Source organism: Marasmius oreades, chromosome 5 (assembly GCF_018924745.1).
Source record: "Marasmius oreades isolate 03SP1 chromosome 5, whole genome shotgun sequence".
NCBI classification, from domain to species: domain Eukaryota; kingdom Fungi; phylum Basidiomycota; class Agaricomycetes; order Agaricales; family Marasmiaceae; genus Marasmius; species Marasmius oreades.
In genome coordinates, this window is record NC_057327.1 from 980,459 (window position 1) to 994,989 (window position 14,531).

At 48.3% G+C, this 14,531-nt stretch overlaps 6 protein-coding genes across 7 annotated transcripts; 3 read left to right on the plus strand and 3 right to left on the minus strand.

The window, feature by feature from the left end:
• On the plus strand, nucleotides 1-2,419 carry E1B28_008369 (uncharacterized protein). Its single transcript, XM_043153167.1, has 9 exons — nucleotides 1-334; nucleotides 390-530; nucleotides 593-1,231; nucleotides 1,288-1,369; nucleotides 1,425-1,561; nucleotides 1,616-1,699; nucleotides 1,753-1,859; nucleotides 1,915-2,089; nucleotides 2,151-2,419. The coding sequence occupies exons 1-9, from the start codon at nucleotides 178-180 to the stop codon at nucleotides 2,246-2,248; spliced, it is 1,620 nt and encodes a 539-aa protein (XP_043008451.1). The 5' UTR covers nucleotides 1-177; the 3' UTR covers nucleotides 2,249-2,419.
• A 57-nt stretch (nucleotides 2,420-2,476) lies between these two features.
• On the plus strand, nucleotides 2,477-3,384 carry E1B28_008370 (uncharacterized protein). The gene is made up of 4 exons (XM_043153168.1): nucleotides 2,477-2,702; nucleotides 2,809-2,989; nucleotides 3,060-3,073; nucleotides 3,128-3,384. Exons 1-2 carry the CDS (start codon nucleotides 2,504-2,506, stop codon nucleotides 2,922-2,924), a joined length of 315 nt encoding a protein of 104 aa, XP_043008452.1. The 5' UTR covers nucleotides 2,477-2,503; the 3' UTR covers nucleotides 2,925-2,989; nucleotides 3,060-3,073; nucleotides 3,128-3,384.
• Nucleotides 3,291-4,875, minus strand: E1B28_008371 (uncharacterized protein). 2 transcript variants are annotated; one of them, XM_043153170.1, is made up of 6 exons: nucleotides 4,603-4,875; nucleotides 4,453-4,542; nucleotides 4,341-4,389; nucleotides 3,993-4,198; nucleotides 3,550-3,923; nucleotides 3,291-3,491 (listed from the first exon to the last, which is right to left on the minus strand). In XM_043153170.1, the coding sequence occupies exons 1-5, from the start codon at nucleotides 4,825-4,827 to the stop codon at nucleotides 3,870-3,872; spliced, it is 624 nt and encodes a 207-aa protein (XP_043008454.1). In that variant the 5' UTR covers nucleotides 4,828-4,875; the 3' UTR covers nucleotides 3,291-3,491; nucleotides 3,550-3,869. The 2 variants fall into 2 exon arrangements, with proteins under 2 accessions (XP_043008454.1, XP_043008453.1); XM_043153169.1 differs by lacking the exons at nucleotides 3,291-3,491; nucleotides 3,550-3,923 and having other exon boundaries at nucleotides 3,943-4,198.
• Nucleotides 4,876-5,968: 1,093 nt separating this feature from the next.
• E1B28_008372 (uncharacterized protein) lies at nucleotides 5,969-10,141 on the plus strand. Its single transcript, XM_043153171.1, has 5 exons — nucleotides 5,969-6,048; nucleotides 6,102-6,445; nucleotides 6,510-9,592; nucleotides 9,657-9,991; nucleotides 10,081-10,141. Exons 2-5 carry the CDS (start codon nucleotides 6,132-6,134, stop codon nucleotides 10,102-10,104), a joined length of 3,756 nt encoding a protein of 1,251 aa, XP_043008455.1. The 5' UTR covers nucleotides 5,969-6,048; nucleotides 6,102-6,131; the 3' UTR covers nucleotides 10,105-10,141.
• Nucleotides 10,142-10,373: 232 nt separating this feature from the next.
• E1B28_008373 (uncharacterized protein) lies at nucleotides 10,374-11,803 on the minus strand (the record flags this gene model as incomplete). Its single annotated transcript, XM_043153172.1, has 4 exons — nucleotides 10,374-11,021; nucleotides 11,082-11,258; nucleotides 11,320-11,447; nucleotides 11,506-11,803. 4 exons carry the CDS (start codon nucleotides 11,801-11,803, stop codon nucleotides 10,374-10,376), a joined length of 1,251 nt encoding a protein of 416 aa, XP_043008456.1.
• Nucleotides 11,804-11,848: 45 nt separating this feature from the next.
• Nucleotides 11,849-14,034, minus strand: E1B28_008374 (uncharacterized protein). Its single transcript, XM_043153173.1, has 5 exons — nucleotides 14,013-14,034; nucleotides 13,222-13,932; nucleotides 13,082-13,171; nucleotides 12,870-13,030; nucleotides 11,849-12,805 (listed from the first exon to the last, which is right to left on the minus strand). The coding sequence occupies exons 2-5, from the start codon at nucleotides 13,885-13,887 to the stop codon at nucleotides 11,941-11,943; spliced, it is 1,782 nt and encodes a 593-aa protein (XP_043008457.1). The 5' UTR covers nucleotides 13,888-13,932; nucleotides 14,013-14,034; the 3' UTR covers nucleotides 11,849-11,940.
• Between the last annotated feature and the right edge of the window lie 497 nt (nucleotides 14,035-14,531).

Here is a 14,531-nt window from a genome sequence, read left to right on the forward strand (position 1 = left end):
CGGCCCTTTATACCCGCACCACCGCCACTAGCGCATGGTTCCGACACCTGCGCATCTTCAAATTGTCGGCACACGACCTCAAATTATAAAAAAACTAACACTTTTTTCAGGGCTTTTCCCCTTCGTCTCCAGCCTCCCCACCACTCGAGTCCAAGGCCTACTTTCGTTTTCGCCGCCATGTCCTCGACAACAGATCAAGCGAAAAACATTCCTGCTCCTCCTCCTAGGGCACCATTGGAGGAGTACGAACGGTCAGACGGGAAATATCCATTCTTGCTCACCATGACCGAGGTCAAACTGCTTGGTATCGCTGGCGTTGGCTTTTTACTCGATGGTCAGTCTTCTCGATCTCTCTTGTCGATGCATCTGCGAACTCATTTAATGTTTAGCCTACGATCTTTTCATCATCAATCCCGTAGCGACTATGCTCCAGTACCGTTTATACGGTGGCCATTCTTTACCTCCTGGCCTTGAAGGATTTTTGAAGGCCAGTGCCAACATCGGAAGTGTAATCGGACAGTTTTTGTTCGGTGAGAAAACTTTTCCATCTTTTTTTCTAAAGTTTTTGCTTTTCTAACGGGACGGTATACAGGTTACCTCGCGGATGCTCTCGGTCGAAAAGCTGTATATGGGAAAGAACTCATGCTCATCATCATCGCTACCATCCTCTGTATCACCACTCCCACCGGTCAACTATCGCCGAATAGTTCTCTCGTCTACCTAGGCGTATTCCGCATTCTCCTCGGTGTAGGCGTGGGCGGGGACTACCCCATGTCTGCTACGATTACATCCGATCGTGCTAACCTCCGAAAACGCGGGACCCTTCTCTCCTACATCTTCTCCAACCAAGGATGGGGTTCCTTCTTCGGTTCGCTTATCACGATCATTGTTTTGATGGCGTATAAGCATGTGATGCATGATGAAGGGAAGACGAGTAAGGTCGATGGTGTGTGGAGAATTATTGTTGGGGTATCGTTAGTTCCAGCGTTTGCGACTCTGTATCAGAGGTTGACGCTACCTGAGAGTACGAGGTTTAAGGCCTCGAAGAATCTGGATTCGGAGAAGGAATTGGAGGAGTTAAAGAAGGTCAACCAGGCGACTACGGAGATGAAGGTGTCTGGTGGTGGTAGTGAGCGTGCGAGTGGGTCGTCGGAGATCAAGGAAAGTGAGAGTAGGTCTAGTGGAGAGTCGCCTGAGGTTGTAATTAAGAAGGAGAAGGCACAAATCAGGGGTACGGTACTGTTTTCATATTTAGAATTGGCTGATATTGACTGTTTACCCTCTTAGAATTCATCCACTACTTCTCGGAATGGCGACACGCGAAATTGCTCATAGGAACTTCTTTCTGCTGGTTCCTACTCGACATTGCGTGAGTCCCGTGTGCTCGTATCTTTTTCCAGCTTTATTAATGGTTTCCACTTTAGGTTCTACGGTATCAACCTCAACCAGAACGTCGTGCTGCAACAGATTGGATACGACGGAAAGACAGGCTCTCCTTGGCAAAAACTCATCAATGTCTCTACTGGGGGTATCATCGTCACTGCTCTTGGTTTTGTTCCAGGTATGTATAGCTTCCATAATTTGTCCGTTTCTTTTTCTCTTATGTCTTTCTCAGGCTACTATGCGTCCATCTTGACGATCGAAATCCTAGGCCGAAAGTGGATACAAATTCAAGGATTCCTTATGGCTGCACTTTTCTGTACGGTCTCCTTCTCTTTCTCCAAAGAGTGGCCATTAACGTTTATTTCTTAGTGGCCATCTTAGCAGCGAAATTCCACACACTAAGCCATGTGTCGTTCATTGTTTGCTTCGCTTTCCTTCAGTTCTTTTTCAATTTTGGCGCGAATACTACAACTTATGTGTGTTTCCTCCTTACATCTGTCTCTGTTATTGATCTGACCTGCCCAACCGTAGTGTTACCCAGCTGAAGTCTTCCCAACCCGTTTCCGAGCTTTCGCCCACGGTCTATCCGCAGCATCGGGGAAAGCGGGAGCTATCATTTCGGCATTGGTGTTTAACCAGTTGAGTAAGGCTATCGGAACGCCTGCGGTGTTATGGATTTTCTTTGCGTGTTGTATTTTGGGTGCTGGTGGGTTCCTTTTTCGTAAGGAGAAGAAAGCGTTGATTGATCTTTGTTTGGGATGTGTTAGGGTTCACATTGTTGTTACCGGAAGTTAAAGGACGTGATCCTGATCTGGTTTATGCTGAGGAGATAAGGGAGGCGAGGGAGGCACGGAGGAGGGGTTGAGGCTGGGTTTTTTGTTTGACTCCGAGTGGGAAGAGTTTGAGTCGAAGTTCTCGTTTGTTGAAGAACTCGAATGAATTGGGACTTATCGATTGTCCAAAGATGTAAACGTTACCACTACAAGTGTACAGTATGTACAATATGCTACAAAAGATGTTGTGTCCTTTCATCGGAGTCCTCCCTTTCGCGCGGTTGGCTTTTCGAATTTAGCGCCTACAAACACGCGTCTGCGTCTCTTTCCTTTCTTCCACATCCACGATGCGTCCAACACCCCTCACACTCCTACAAATCCTCCCTCGGGCGGTTTTAGACAAAAAAGCTCAGGCGATGGTGATACCCTCTCTTTCTGAACTTGCCAAAGCCAAAGCTGCTGCAAAGAAGACGGAACAGTCAAGGACGGTAGTGGATGAACTTTTGTCGAGGAAGGCACGAATGGCAACGACAGGAGCAGTAACTGGTGAGTTCGAGGCTCTTTGTCATTTGTCTCCGTTGCTCGTTTCTTTCCCTTCTGTATTTTTCTTCTTTTGATACCTGTCTTGACTATTTTTTTTTTTCAATAACAGAGGACCAGTGGCCGATAAACCTGAGAGTTGAACGTGTGGTTAAGAAGGAAGATTTAAAACATGTACATGCGGATGTTAGGAAGAGGATGAAGCAGTTGGTGTTGAAGGAGACTTGAGTGAAAGGGTCCCCGCTCTTTTTGAGTCTTTCTCCGGGGACTCGAGTGGGTGTCTACATGAATCGGTGCGTCTGTGTGCTCCTCTCTTTTCTTCTTCTGTTCATGGAGTGTTGATAATGGGATTTTTCCGTGTAGGCCCGTGTAAGATGGTAAGATGGTATGACATACTACGATACATCTACAACAGTAATTGAAGCAAGTAGTCAAGAATTAAGGCGCTGAAGCGTGGACGGCTAGACTCCACAGCGACTCTTTGCTCGGGCTACGTAGAGTATTCCGTGTTTGTACTTGTAAAGATGCGGATGTTCCATTTCTCTGGACCGACCGTGGTCTCCCATCTATCTCTCAGGTTTATGGAAAGGTTGGAGACTCCCGGTTCCACGTTCAACGAAGTGACAAGCCCCCGAAACGAGCTTCGCGTTCTTTCTGTGTCAAAAGCCTTCCAGTGCACCGTTACTTCTTGTTCCTGGCAACGACTCAAGACCGTCTCAATTTCGACGGGCCAGACAGTCGAGTTCTGAGGGCTCGATCTCTCGTTTGGAGCCGTGCTACGTGCTGCTAAAGGACCTTGAGCAGGACAAAATCAGTGTCATGAGTCCAAAGCAAGGATATGGAAATGGCACACTTATGGCGGCCCAGCGGCAGTTATCGAATCCACCTTCATTTCCGAGTAAATTGACGCCTCAGATGCCACTGCCCCCATTTCAGAAGAAAGGCCCACTTGTCTCCGTTAGATGGTCCAGCTGGGTTTACAGTGAAAGTTTTATCTTTACGCCTTATACCACACTATAGCCACTATTGAGACGACGTGCTCGATTTGAAACATGAGATCTCTTGAATAAGGCGGCACCTGCATGTATGTATTACGCCCCGACGACACCGTAGATTCACCGTAGACTCCATTAATGCCGCAAGTCATCTCATTTCTATCCTCAAGCCTCACCACTAATCTTCCGGCAAGACTGCCTTCCTTCTGTACTTGCCTTGGTCGCGAAGCCACTGCGAGGGACAGTCAATCACATCAGAACGGCCATTGAGTTTTTGAAAAAAAAAAGATAAACATCATACCCGTCTATAATGATGAAGCGACCCGATCTTCTCTCCATAATAATCTGGTACAGGGCTCGTTGGGCTCTGTAGAGACGCATCCACACGACGTTTTGTAATGTGTTGATAGAATTCACGATCTCGAGAGTCGATGAGGTCACCGTAGTGGCGGTGAGTGAATCTCCAAATCGCGTTGCCTAGGGAGGGGCCTAGGAGGTAGCCGAAACCTGTAGGAGAGAAACGGTTAGATATAGCCAAACCAGACTTGAGGGATAACATAAGGAAGGGGAGACATGAGCAGTTTTACGCGTAGCGCAGAATACACGACTCTCAAAATAACCAAGGAGATGTTCCAAAACGTCAACGTACCCATACAAGCTGCTGTACAGATTCCGTAGAACATGAATGGATCGAGTCCCTGAAGAAAGCAAAAAGTCCAGTCGGTTAGTCAGCCGAGTTGGAAAGTATAACCTCAACTCACAAATACGGGTGTCATAGGATCAGTGGTCAGATTCCCGAAATATGAAGCGCCTCCAAAGAGACCTAAGAAAGAGGTGGGGACTGACATGGCCTATGTATTACGAAGGAGAATAATTAAGTTTTCCGGTTCGTGGCGGATAGAAATTCGTACATTTTGCCATTTCCTTCGTTTAGCTCTGATTGCGAGGTATTCTGGCCATGTTAGAACTGTAGTGTGGGCGTGTTCACTTTCTTTTGACTTCAAAGTAGAGCTGAATCTACTGAGAACGAGAGACGTTTTCGCGTTTTCGCGGGCAGATATCTTGAGGTGCGGTATTGACGTGTGTCGTAGAGAAGTCAGGGAGCGTTCGAAATTACGAGTGAGTGTCATGGTCATGGTCAGGTCCAAGTCAAACGAGCTCGGAAAATCGAAAGACGACTTCGGTGCTCCGGATAATTGTCCCACGGTGTACGCAATGGTATTTCCTCGTATAGGTACAGTAGCTACAAGCAAGTTATAGCATGTCTTAGGGTGTTCCTAGTAAGGTCAGGATAACCTTCCTCGTGAAGGACACTCTTTTGATATGCTTGATGTATTAGAAAGTAAAATTGCGAATCGCACAGAAGCTGGATGGAACTGTACTGTATACTTTTAATTCGGGAGGCAGTAATCGCGCAGGAAACGGGATCTAGAGCGATTCCCGGTTTAATATGGAGGAGATGAGACTGACCAACAAACGCCATGGGAACATCGTTCTAGGAGCAAAAGATCGAGGTTTAACACGGGGCAGAGAAAAGCACAAACTACGGAAAGTGGGTTTTGAAAGAGGGACTTTCTTCGTATTTGTTCGCCTCCACTGGCACAAGTGACAAGGACCGTGAAGGTCTGGTCAACCACAGGCTCCTGAACATGAATCGCCATGAAACGTATTCTGTGCGTGAGGAAGGTTGAGGCCTGTTCAACTATCAAGATACCGCCTCAACAAGAGAACTGCATGTCGTAACAGAACGGTTGACATATGCTCGTTGTCTCCTGGGTACGATAAGATTGTTAAGAATCTGCGTGGTATGGAATATGTCAATTCCATCAACGAGAAAGAGGAAATATTAACTCCACGTACCTTCATCACCATAGTCCAGGACAAAAAATGCCATCGCCACCGAGTCGAACTCCAACTCTACGCTAACTTTGGACGTATACATCTTGAAGAAAGGTTGGGGAAGACTGATGCGGTAAATATGCTCGATGTCCTTTCTTTGAGCTCTTAATGTAGATATACATCCTAACATATCATAATGATTAGTCTTCAAATGGTAAAAAGGGTTCATTCTGGAAGTACTTGTCAAGTCAACCCTCCCGCAAAGTTAAGATTGATTCTGTCGTTCATTCTTGTCTGTTACACCATGATGGAGACGAAGAGAGCAAAAATAAGTGGCGATAATGTTTGATGATGTACGTTACAATACAGAAACCGGAAGGTTTTCGTGGGATTCATGAATAGAAACGGATTTGTTTGGGGAACCGCTGACACGCTCAAGTTGGACCTTATTCTGAACAAGGGTCATCCTAGCGGGTACTAGTCGACAATCTCCTCAATCATCGTGGCGGGCCATTATTGTAAGTCTCTCATAAACGATTCTACTTCGTTTATTTTCCTCATTCCCCGTCAGATCCCCCAGTTTCATGATCATCTTTCCTCAATGTCTATGTGGCCGTTTACCTACGCCTGGCCAAGACCTTTCGATGGAAGAGCTCCTCCAGTCCCCCCTAATGCAAATCCGAGGCAATGGCTAGCAGGAAATTGGATACCGAATCCAGCTTTTAACTGGCATCAACCATTCAACCAAGCGAGGAATACCTGGGTTCCTGCTCAAGGAGGAGGTCAATGGCCTCAACAACAGCAGAACGCACAGACGTTCAATCCTTATAAACGCGTACCGAAACCTCCATCCGCAGAATATCTTGCCTCCAAGCTCTCGGATAATCCCTTGGGACTCACAAACATGGTTTCGAGGTGTGCTTCTCAATCGACTAAGATCGTAGGTATAGGAATGCTAAAACGCTTAATTGCTCAACAGAGAAGAGCTATATGGACCAGGGGTAGATGGCGTGCCTCCGGAAACGCCTTGGGTGTGGACTACTCAGGATTTACAGGATGAAGACGAAGACGGACAACCAGGATCGACTACCACATCTCTTCGTAGAAATCCTTCGTCCCAATCGCGTCATGGATCTACTCCAAACACTTCCATGACACACTCCCAAACTACGGGTCAATCGCAACCTTCACGACATTCGTCCGAGCCACCACTTACCTCGTCTTCCGACTCTCCCAACGTGAACGGTCCATTAGGTCGTCCCCGAAACCAAATGGGGGGCGCTGGTAGTTCTATAGCCTCTGCTCAAGCACAAACAGCTCCTTTAACGGCGTCTGCGAATCCTCCTAATCCATTAGGCGTCGTGGATGATGTAAGAGAGTTGCGCCCGACGTTCTCTCCCCGGATAGTGCGGACACCAGAACACTATCGCACGGGTTCCACCTTATCTCGTAGCAACTCCCTTGCCTCTGTAGCAAATGAACCACTGTCATCGGCTGTGGAAAGGATGTCCACCAATGATGGAACACCGTCTCGTCGGTCATCGTCGTCACGGATACCAGAACACTACCGCATGGGAAGTTCCACCTTAGTTCGTAACAACTCCCTTTCCTCTGAAGCAAATGAGCCGCCGTCATCAGCAATGGAAAGGATGTCTACCGATGACGGAACACCGTCTCGTCGGCCATCGTTCTCACGTCAGTCGTCCCTTTCATCCACCGAGACTTCCTCATCGGATACTTCCACCGTTTCAATGAGTGGGGTGGAAACTTTATCAGACGAACCGGCTGGTATATTGAGTCCTTTGATGCTAGATACTCCCCACCTTCCGCCCACGAAACCACTTGGTCGCCACCACACTGCTCCCTCTATAGGGGGTGGCCCACTGACCTCGATACCTGAAGATCGTTTGGGTCGTGCTCCACCCATCCGCCAAGCCTCTGATATGTCTACGTCTGCATCGTCCCATCTATCTGCTACACAGTCTACACAATTTGCAGGCTATTCTTCTGGCCCTGGCAATGCGTCATATACCGGCCAAACCCAGAATCAGAATCAGTTTGAAGTATATGCTTCTTCCACCTCTAACTCTAGTAAATCACCGGTTCCTTCGCGTCGATCATCGTCATCGTCATCTGCTGCCAATATGAACACGAGCTCAACTCACTCTAATCTGCATCCGTCCTCGTCCGGCTCATCCCAGTCTCATTCCGCTCTTAGAACGACCTCCGCCTCCCAATCTACAGGATACTTTGCCGGAGGTTCTTATTCTTACCCGAATACACAACAGAGTCAAACTCGCCTGTCGCAGCCGTCTGCTTCCGATAGTCATACACAGGCCTCACACAGGTCAGCATCTGTCGGGGGAGATGGCTACGCTGTTGGTTCCGGTGCCAGTGGTCACGGGCAGAACTATCAGTATCATCCATCTAGTTACGGTAGCGGGGCGAGTTCGGCATCATCTGCTGCTCAGGTGGTGAATGTCCCTGCTCCTGCACAGAATCATCATACGAACTACAGCCACAGTCAGAACTACCACCCTCAATCCACGTACACCGGTGGAGCATCAACATCTCATAATCTCGGCGCAGGCAGTCGCGTATCGCCCTCTGGAGCTGCAGGGGGCAGTTACTTAGGAGAAAACTCGAATTCGAGTTCGCCGTCCAAATCACCATCTGGTGGAGTTGGTGTGTATGGTGTTACCTCTTCCTCTCCTTACAGCCAGAACTACCCTCCTCCCTCTGGGAACACACCATATACAGGACAAGCACCGGTTTCGTCACCCAATAGTGTTGGTCAAGCTTGGGTTTCGCCCAGAAGCTCGAATTCAGGGCAGAGTAGTCATAGTCGCAGTCGCACACATTCGGGGTCTGGGGATGCAAATCATCCATCTTCTAGTGCCAGTACCAGTAGCTCGCATGCACATCCGACCAGTCAAAGCCAAAGTCAAATCTACCCATCGTCGGTCTCTTCCAGAGGCGTTACTCCAGCGTCCTCTACGAAATCTTCGCCTTCGCATGGGCAGAGTCAGAGTTACCAGGCTGCCTCTGCGTCGGCATACGGGTACTCTTCGGCTTCGCGACAGTCGTCGACTTCGACGCCGTCCTCGTACAGTTCCGCCTCCAATTCGGGTGCGGGCTATGTTTATGATCGTGATAGGTTAGTGGCGCCAGGTTCGAGCGGTAGTGGAGAAGTGACTACTGTTCACTCGACCACATCTGCCGGATCCCCGAACAAATCTCCAGTTAAATATTCGTCTGCGTCTGCGTCTGCCGCTAGTGCGGCACACGTGCATGATAGACATACGTCGTCGACCACACCAACGCCCCCATCTATGCTGATTCATTCGCAGGCATCTGGTACATCTGCATCAACAGCTGCATCTACCAGGGCGGGGGGTCCTCGGGGTTCTAACCCATACGACTGGCGATCATCTTATTCCACACCTGTACCACCATATGATCGTAGTGGGACTTCGTCTACATCGTCTACATCCACTGTGAGGAACGACCGCGCCAACCCACCGGAATCCTTGAATCTCTCTTCTTCTCCTACCAAGGATTCGAGGCATAGATCACGTTCTCGTGGATCCGCCCCGCAGATCTCCCCGAGTAGCAGTACCAGTAGTGGCTACGACTCTCGACAGCGATCCAGACATGCCTCCCCAAATCCTCCTTTAGATCATGTGTCAGCGAATCCGAATCCGTTACCTGCCCCTCCAACGGCTGTACCTATGAATTATGAAGCGCTGGCGAATGGGCCGCAGTGGGGTATGTCCAGTGGTAGTAGTCAGTATCATAATCAGTATACGACTTATACCACTAGTCCCTCTTCCGGATCGGCGTCGGCATCGGGGAGTTCGGGGAGTGAGAGGTATTTGGTTACGACACCTAGTACTAGTAATAGTGGGAGTTCGTCGTTGGTTTCTACACCTGCCTCTATTTCTGGGTCGCCTATGCCTGGGATGGTGTCTACTTATGGGACTATGTCCACATCTGCGTCAGCTGCTGCGGCTGTTAATGAGATGAGAAGGTTATCGGTGTCACCTCATCATGCTGGGCAAGGTAAGTCGACGACTCAATCTTTAGCCTTCCACATTCGGATAGCGTATCGATTTTTCTTTCACAGGGAATATAAACACCAAACCTCAAGCTAATAACAATGCTAATTCCACTTCCCATTCCCAAATTAACAATCCTAGTTCCACTACCCACCGATCATCAAACCCAATGCATCAACAAGTCCGTAAGGGTTTCTGGAACAGACGAGGGGACCATCTCACCCAATCAGGTCATATCGTCTACGCACCTGTGAATCGAGCTTATCCACATGATTTGCGTACTTATCCGACGGAGGATTATAGAAATGAAAGTGGAATGATTGCTTCGTTTGTACCGAATAGACCTGAATTGCCAGAGTCACTGCCGATGAGAGGGCAGCCACCGTCGAGGCCTTATGAGTCGGTGAGTTTCAAGCCTGGGTTATGGGAAGATTGTTACCTTTTTACTTCTCTGTTTGTCAATGATGAGTGCTAATCCTGTGTTTTATATAGTTTATAATCTTTGCCGACGTCTAATCTTTGAATCCGTTTTTGAATTTGACTCGATTTGTTATAACGGGTAAAATCAGTGGGTAAAGGGTCAAAGTCTGTTTCCTTTTCTTGTTCTTTTCTATATTTATTCCCCTCTTCTTGTGTTTGTCGACAATCAGGTACAAATCAGGTATGCACATCTTTCACGAATATGTATGTAACAATCATCAGCCTCCTCACTTGTAGTAGTAACACTTGTACTACGTCTCTACGCGTCTATCTATCCGATCCAGGACAAGGATCTTGTTACTTGTTTACAAGATCATCCCACCCTCTCTGAACTTCTGGAAAGCCTCGGTCCAAGCATCGGTTGGATCAGGCTCCTCGGCAAAACCAGATGCTCTCAACTTGTCCAAGCTCAAGTGTCTGTCAAAAGTCAACCAAGTGCCCACACTATCCAACTGTTTCCTTCCAGCGCTAACACCTGATGTCGCAGCCTTGTCGAGACCGTATTGCTTGAACACGTCCTGGTACTTCTCGATGTACTCTCCAGGTAGCTCCCGAGGGGCCATCTGATCAGCAGGTGATGGTAGTCCAACGCCAACGAGACCAAACCATGCAGCCAATTTTGGCCATAGTTCTTCACATGTCGATGGTCGTTCTCGATCAGCAATGTTGAACAATTGTTGTCCACGTCCATTGCCACTACCACATTCCTTGGGGTGGAGGGAAGCGTAGATCGAGAAGCGAGCGATCGTTTTTGCAGCTACTGGAGTGTTCTTTGCCTTCCAAGCTGCTTCGACTCCGGGGAAGGGTACTACTACTTGGGTTTTGATTTTGTGGTCTGGCTGTTCTAGGCCGCCTGTGTGGGGTCCGATCCCGTGGTTGTAAGCGTATAGAGATAAGTATTGGGCCCAGTGAAGTGCTAGACTGAATTGCGATCCGTTGGGGGTGAACCCAACCTAAGTTTTTTGTTTTTTAGTGACGGGGAGGCTCAGGACATAAACGAGTCTATAGCTTACGATGGTGTCCGGACAAACCTCACACCACGTCCATTTCTTCCCGCTACTGGCGTTGCTCAGAACCTGGCGGAATACGGGATAGACACATGTCCGTGCGTAGTCTTGTGGTAAGTTATCGACCATATTCTCGGTTAGTGGGGGCCGGAATGTGCCACCTGGGATGTAGATTCCGTATCCCTTCGATTTGCAAAGGAGTCGGTTATATTGCTCAGTGCGAAAGAAAGCAAAAAAGGCTTACTCTTGTACCACCGGGGAAGACGACGAACTGTAGATTGGGACTGAGCACGTTCAGTGCGTCGATCGCGACCTCGATCATCTTCCGATTGACTTCGACCTCTTCTGTATCATCAGCCATTGATGTGAAAACTACCATCCTGAGTTTAGTCAACTTCTTCTCAGAGCTCGTTTTTCGAAGAAACCATACCGAAATAAAAAACATGTGTGACATTCTCAATATCCTGTATTGAGTCCTTCAGTACTTGTGATAACGAATTCTGTGTATGTGAACGCAAATCGATTCCGGACACGAGATGTAACTCTGGACGACCACCCGGCGGTTCGGGCCATTGAGTTTCTGATGGGTTTACGGGGCGGTTGGTTATTGCTGTGACTTTAGCGAAAGAGTTCTTTTCGGGGTACCCAGACAAGAGCTGGTCAACTACGGACCAACCGATGAGGCCTGATCCGCCGAAGACAAGAGCGTGGTTTGCTGAATGTGTCATTCTAGACCGAGGGGCAAAATCAACCGGAACAGAGAAGAGAAGGTAGGGCTCGAACTTCAAGAAGGTATATATATCTTTGATATCAAATGAATCAGAGCACCGGTTCCGAATTTGCTGAATACGTATTTATTCCCCCTTTACACAACCAATCTCAACTTGGCGAAATTAGGCGTTCCCATTCCCGTCACCGGATCCCACCCAACACCAGCATCAAATCCATTCGTCCCACATCCAGGGTTATTACCACTCGTGATATCATTGAATGCAGCACCATTCTTATAGATGAAAGGATTCAAGAATCCCAAGGAAGATTTTCCAGCGGCCAGACGAACATCGTTCAGGAGAGCAATGATGGCTGCAGCAGTGGGTGATGAAGCGGACGTTCCGCCAACAGAGGTGACTTTACCACCAACAATAACTTGGAAGTTGGTCCCTTGAGCTGCAATATCTGGGTATGCACGTCCAGTTTTGCTAATAGATATAAATAGCGTCAGAAACGTCTGACGGATATAACGAAACACATACTTGAACAACCCATTATTCGTAGTCCCCAACTGATTCAAGAAAGTCGTCACAGCCGCAGTCTGATAATCCGGCCTCGCGAACAAATTCGAAAATGAACCACCAGAGAAATCAACAGCGACCTCTGGATTCGTCCTCGTGGTTCCTCCAACAGCGGTAACGAAAGGACACGAAGATGGGAACTCGGGTTGGAATTGAACTCTGTTTTGACCGTCGTTTGTCGTACAGTCTCCAGCGCCGACACCGTCATCTCCTGAACTGAAGAGGATGCTGGAACCACGTGCGCCTAGTTGAGCGAATAGATCGCAGACTTTGGTTGCGTAGTCGGGTGGAACGGTTTGTTCGTCGTCACCGTAGGAGGTTGTGAAGACGAGAGGGATCGAAGACTGGGAGAGAATAAAGTTGAGCCAGTCGAGGTAGGGTTCATTGGTGTTGGTTGGAGTGTTGGAGTCGGGATTGAAAGGTGGGGAGCCGCCGGTGCTGGATGAGAGAGTATTGAGAGACTTGCTCGCTCAAAAATGACAAGAAGAAGCCTGGTTTTTACCTGTAGTAAGTGTTGGGAATGGGAGCGGAAATCCCAACAGTGTACTGGATATCCAAGTTGGCTTCGACGCCAGGAATGCTCTGGTCATCACCACCACCATTGACGCGGACGGTAGTAAAATTGGTGCCTGTTCGTGCTGGAACAAACTGTCTGAGGAAGGTCTAGAAGCAGATAAGCTGTCAAGGGAACTCGAATCCAGAACGCAGGCTTACCTGCAAATCAGCCCGATTGGCAAACTCGTCAAGGTAACCAGCAACGCCGAGAGAGTTCCGACTGGAAGCTTGTTGGGTATAGTTGGCAGCCTTGAATAGCGTAAGCAAACAGGAAAAGTGGCAGAACTAGGAAAACGTACGTCGTACAAGGTCTTCAAGCAATCCGGGGTAATTCTCCTATCGCAAGTCGCCGGGGGTACAGCATCAGGATCCAAATCCACCTCGGGCATCAAGAACGACGTCGCACGCATGCTCTTGAATGTTCCAAAGTACGTGGTAGGAGAAACGGTATCGACATGTCCGAGAAGAGCGCGAGGAAGAGAGTACGAAAGAGTGCGTAGAACAGTGTCTTTCGAAGATGGGTGGTGGTATAATCCATACTCTGCGCTCAACATCCTCTCGGCATCTTTGACTGGTAGCCGGATGGTAACCCAATCACCCGCTGGAGAGGCTGCAGACCCTTGATACCCGTGATGAGCCAGCCATTCTTCTACCATAGAAACGGTGTCGGTGTGTGGAGCGACGAGTTCTTCGACTTGTTCTTTGGATAGATGGTTTCCGTAACGTTCATGATCAGGGTCACTGGTTTGCCCGAGGTGGTGGAAGAGCTCGTCAATACGAGCAGATTTGAGGCCCAAGCGAAGGTCGATGAGGGTATCTGGAGAAGGGGAAGAATGGAATTGCCAGCCTTTGGGAATGACGGCACCCCAGGAATGTTTCTCGACAAAGTCATCCCATCGTCGGTTGAGTGGGGTAGAGAATGCGAGAGAAACGAGGGAGAGAAGGAGGAACGGTGACCAAGCCATGGACAACTGGAACTTTGAGAGCCGGTGCTATATAACCGTGGATTCCTATAAACAATAAAAAAACGCATGGTTCAGACGGTTCTGTGTGTTCAATTTTTGCGAATGTGGGTAAAAGAGCCTTGTACCGTAGAGTCGGATCGCATGCCCGCAATAAAAATAGCGCGATGGTTGCTGCAGAAACAGAATCGTGCATCACATTACTTGCAGCAGTTCACAACACCCAACTTCAGACCGATTCCTGAATATCATTATCGGTGTCCAGAGTATCCGATTGTGGATTGAGTCGCTTAATTATGAAGGAAACCGAGCGGCATAATCCAAGAATCGTCGCGCCAGTTCGATCGCTTCTCGCCAGTTTTTCTCAAGCGAACCATACAGTGCCAATCCTGCTATACTTAGTGGTGCGAGGTGGCCAAGAAGAAAGGCACGCAACACAAAAACGAGAGACCTGTGACAATACACCAGCCACATGCATGAGTTTACTACTAGTTTAGTTGTAACACATAAAAACTAAAACTACAAACACAAGAATCTGTACAGTACAGTTCAGTCTGGTCATTCTACTTGTTTGAGAGTAATCTGCTCTTATACAGAGTGGTATGATAACTGTTCGTGGAAGATGTCGGAGAATAAACTAACCATAA

Excerpts from the sequence above, each read along its gene's own strand:
- E1B28_008374 (XM_043153173.1), bottom strand. The coding sequence starts at position 13,887 with ATGGCTTGGTCACCGTTCCTCCTTCTCTCCCTCGTTTCTCTCGCATTC. Across the intron at positions 13,172-13,221 it reads GCTTGAAGACCTTGTACGAC|GCTGCCAACTATACCCAACA; the intron begins GTACGTTTTCCT and ends ACGCTATTCAAG. Across the intron at positions 13,031-13,081 it reads CCAATCGGGCTGATTTGCAG|ACCTTCCTCAGACAGTTTGT; the intron begins GTAAGCCTGCGT and ends ATCTGCTTCTAG.
- E1B28_008370 (XM_043153168.1), top strand. The coding sequence starts at position 2,504 with ATGCGTCCAACACCCCTCACACTCCTACAAATCCTCCCTCGGGCGGTT. Across the intron at positions 2,703-2,808 it reads AACGACAGGAGCAGTAACTG|AGGACCAGTGGCCGATAAAC; the intron begins GTGAGTTCGAGG and ends TTTCAATAACAG.
- E1B28_008371 (XM_043153170.1), bottom strand. The coding sequence starts at position 4,827 with ATGACCATGACACTCACTCGTAATTTCGAACGCTCCCTGACTTCTCTA. Across the intron at positions 4,543-4,602 it reads AACGAAGGAAATGGCAAAAT|GCCATGTCAGTCCCCACCTC; the intron begins GTACGAATTTCT and ends CGTAATACATAG. Across the intron at positions 4,390-4,452 it reads ATCCTATGACACCCGTATTT|GGACTCGATCCATTCATGTT; the intron begins GTGAGTTGAGGT and ends TGCTTTCTTCAG.
- E1B28_008369 (XM_043153167.1), top strand. The coding sequence starts at position 178 with ATGTCCTCGACAACAGATCAAGCGAAAAACATTCCTGCTCCTCCTCCT. Across the intron at positions 1,232-1,287 it reads GGAGAAGGCACAAATCAGGG|AATTCATCCACTACTTCTCG; the intron begins GTACGGTACTGT and ends TTACCCTCTTAG. Across the intron at positions 1,562-1,615 it reads TGCTCTTGGTTTTGTTCCAG|GCTACTATGCGTCCATCTTG; the intron begins GTATGTATAGCT and ends TGTCTTTCTCAG.
- E1B28_008372 (XM_043153171.1), top strand. The coding sequence starts at position 6,132 with ATGTCTATGTGGCCGTTTACCTACGCCTGGCCAAGACCTTTCGATGGA. Across the intron at positions 6,446-6,509 it reads CTCACAAACATGGTTTCGAG|AGAAGAGCTATATGGACCAG; the intron begins GTGTGCTTCTCA and ends ATTGCTCAACAG. Across the intron at positions 9,992-10,080 it reads CGTCGAGGCCTTATGAGTCG|TTTATAATCTTTGCCGACGT; the intron begins GTGAGTTTCAAG and ends TGTTTTATATAG.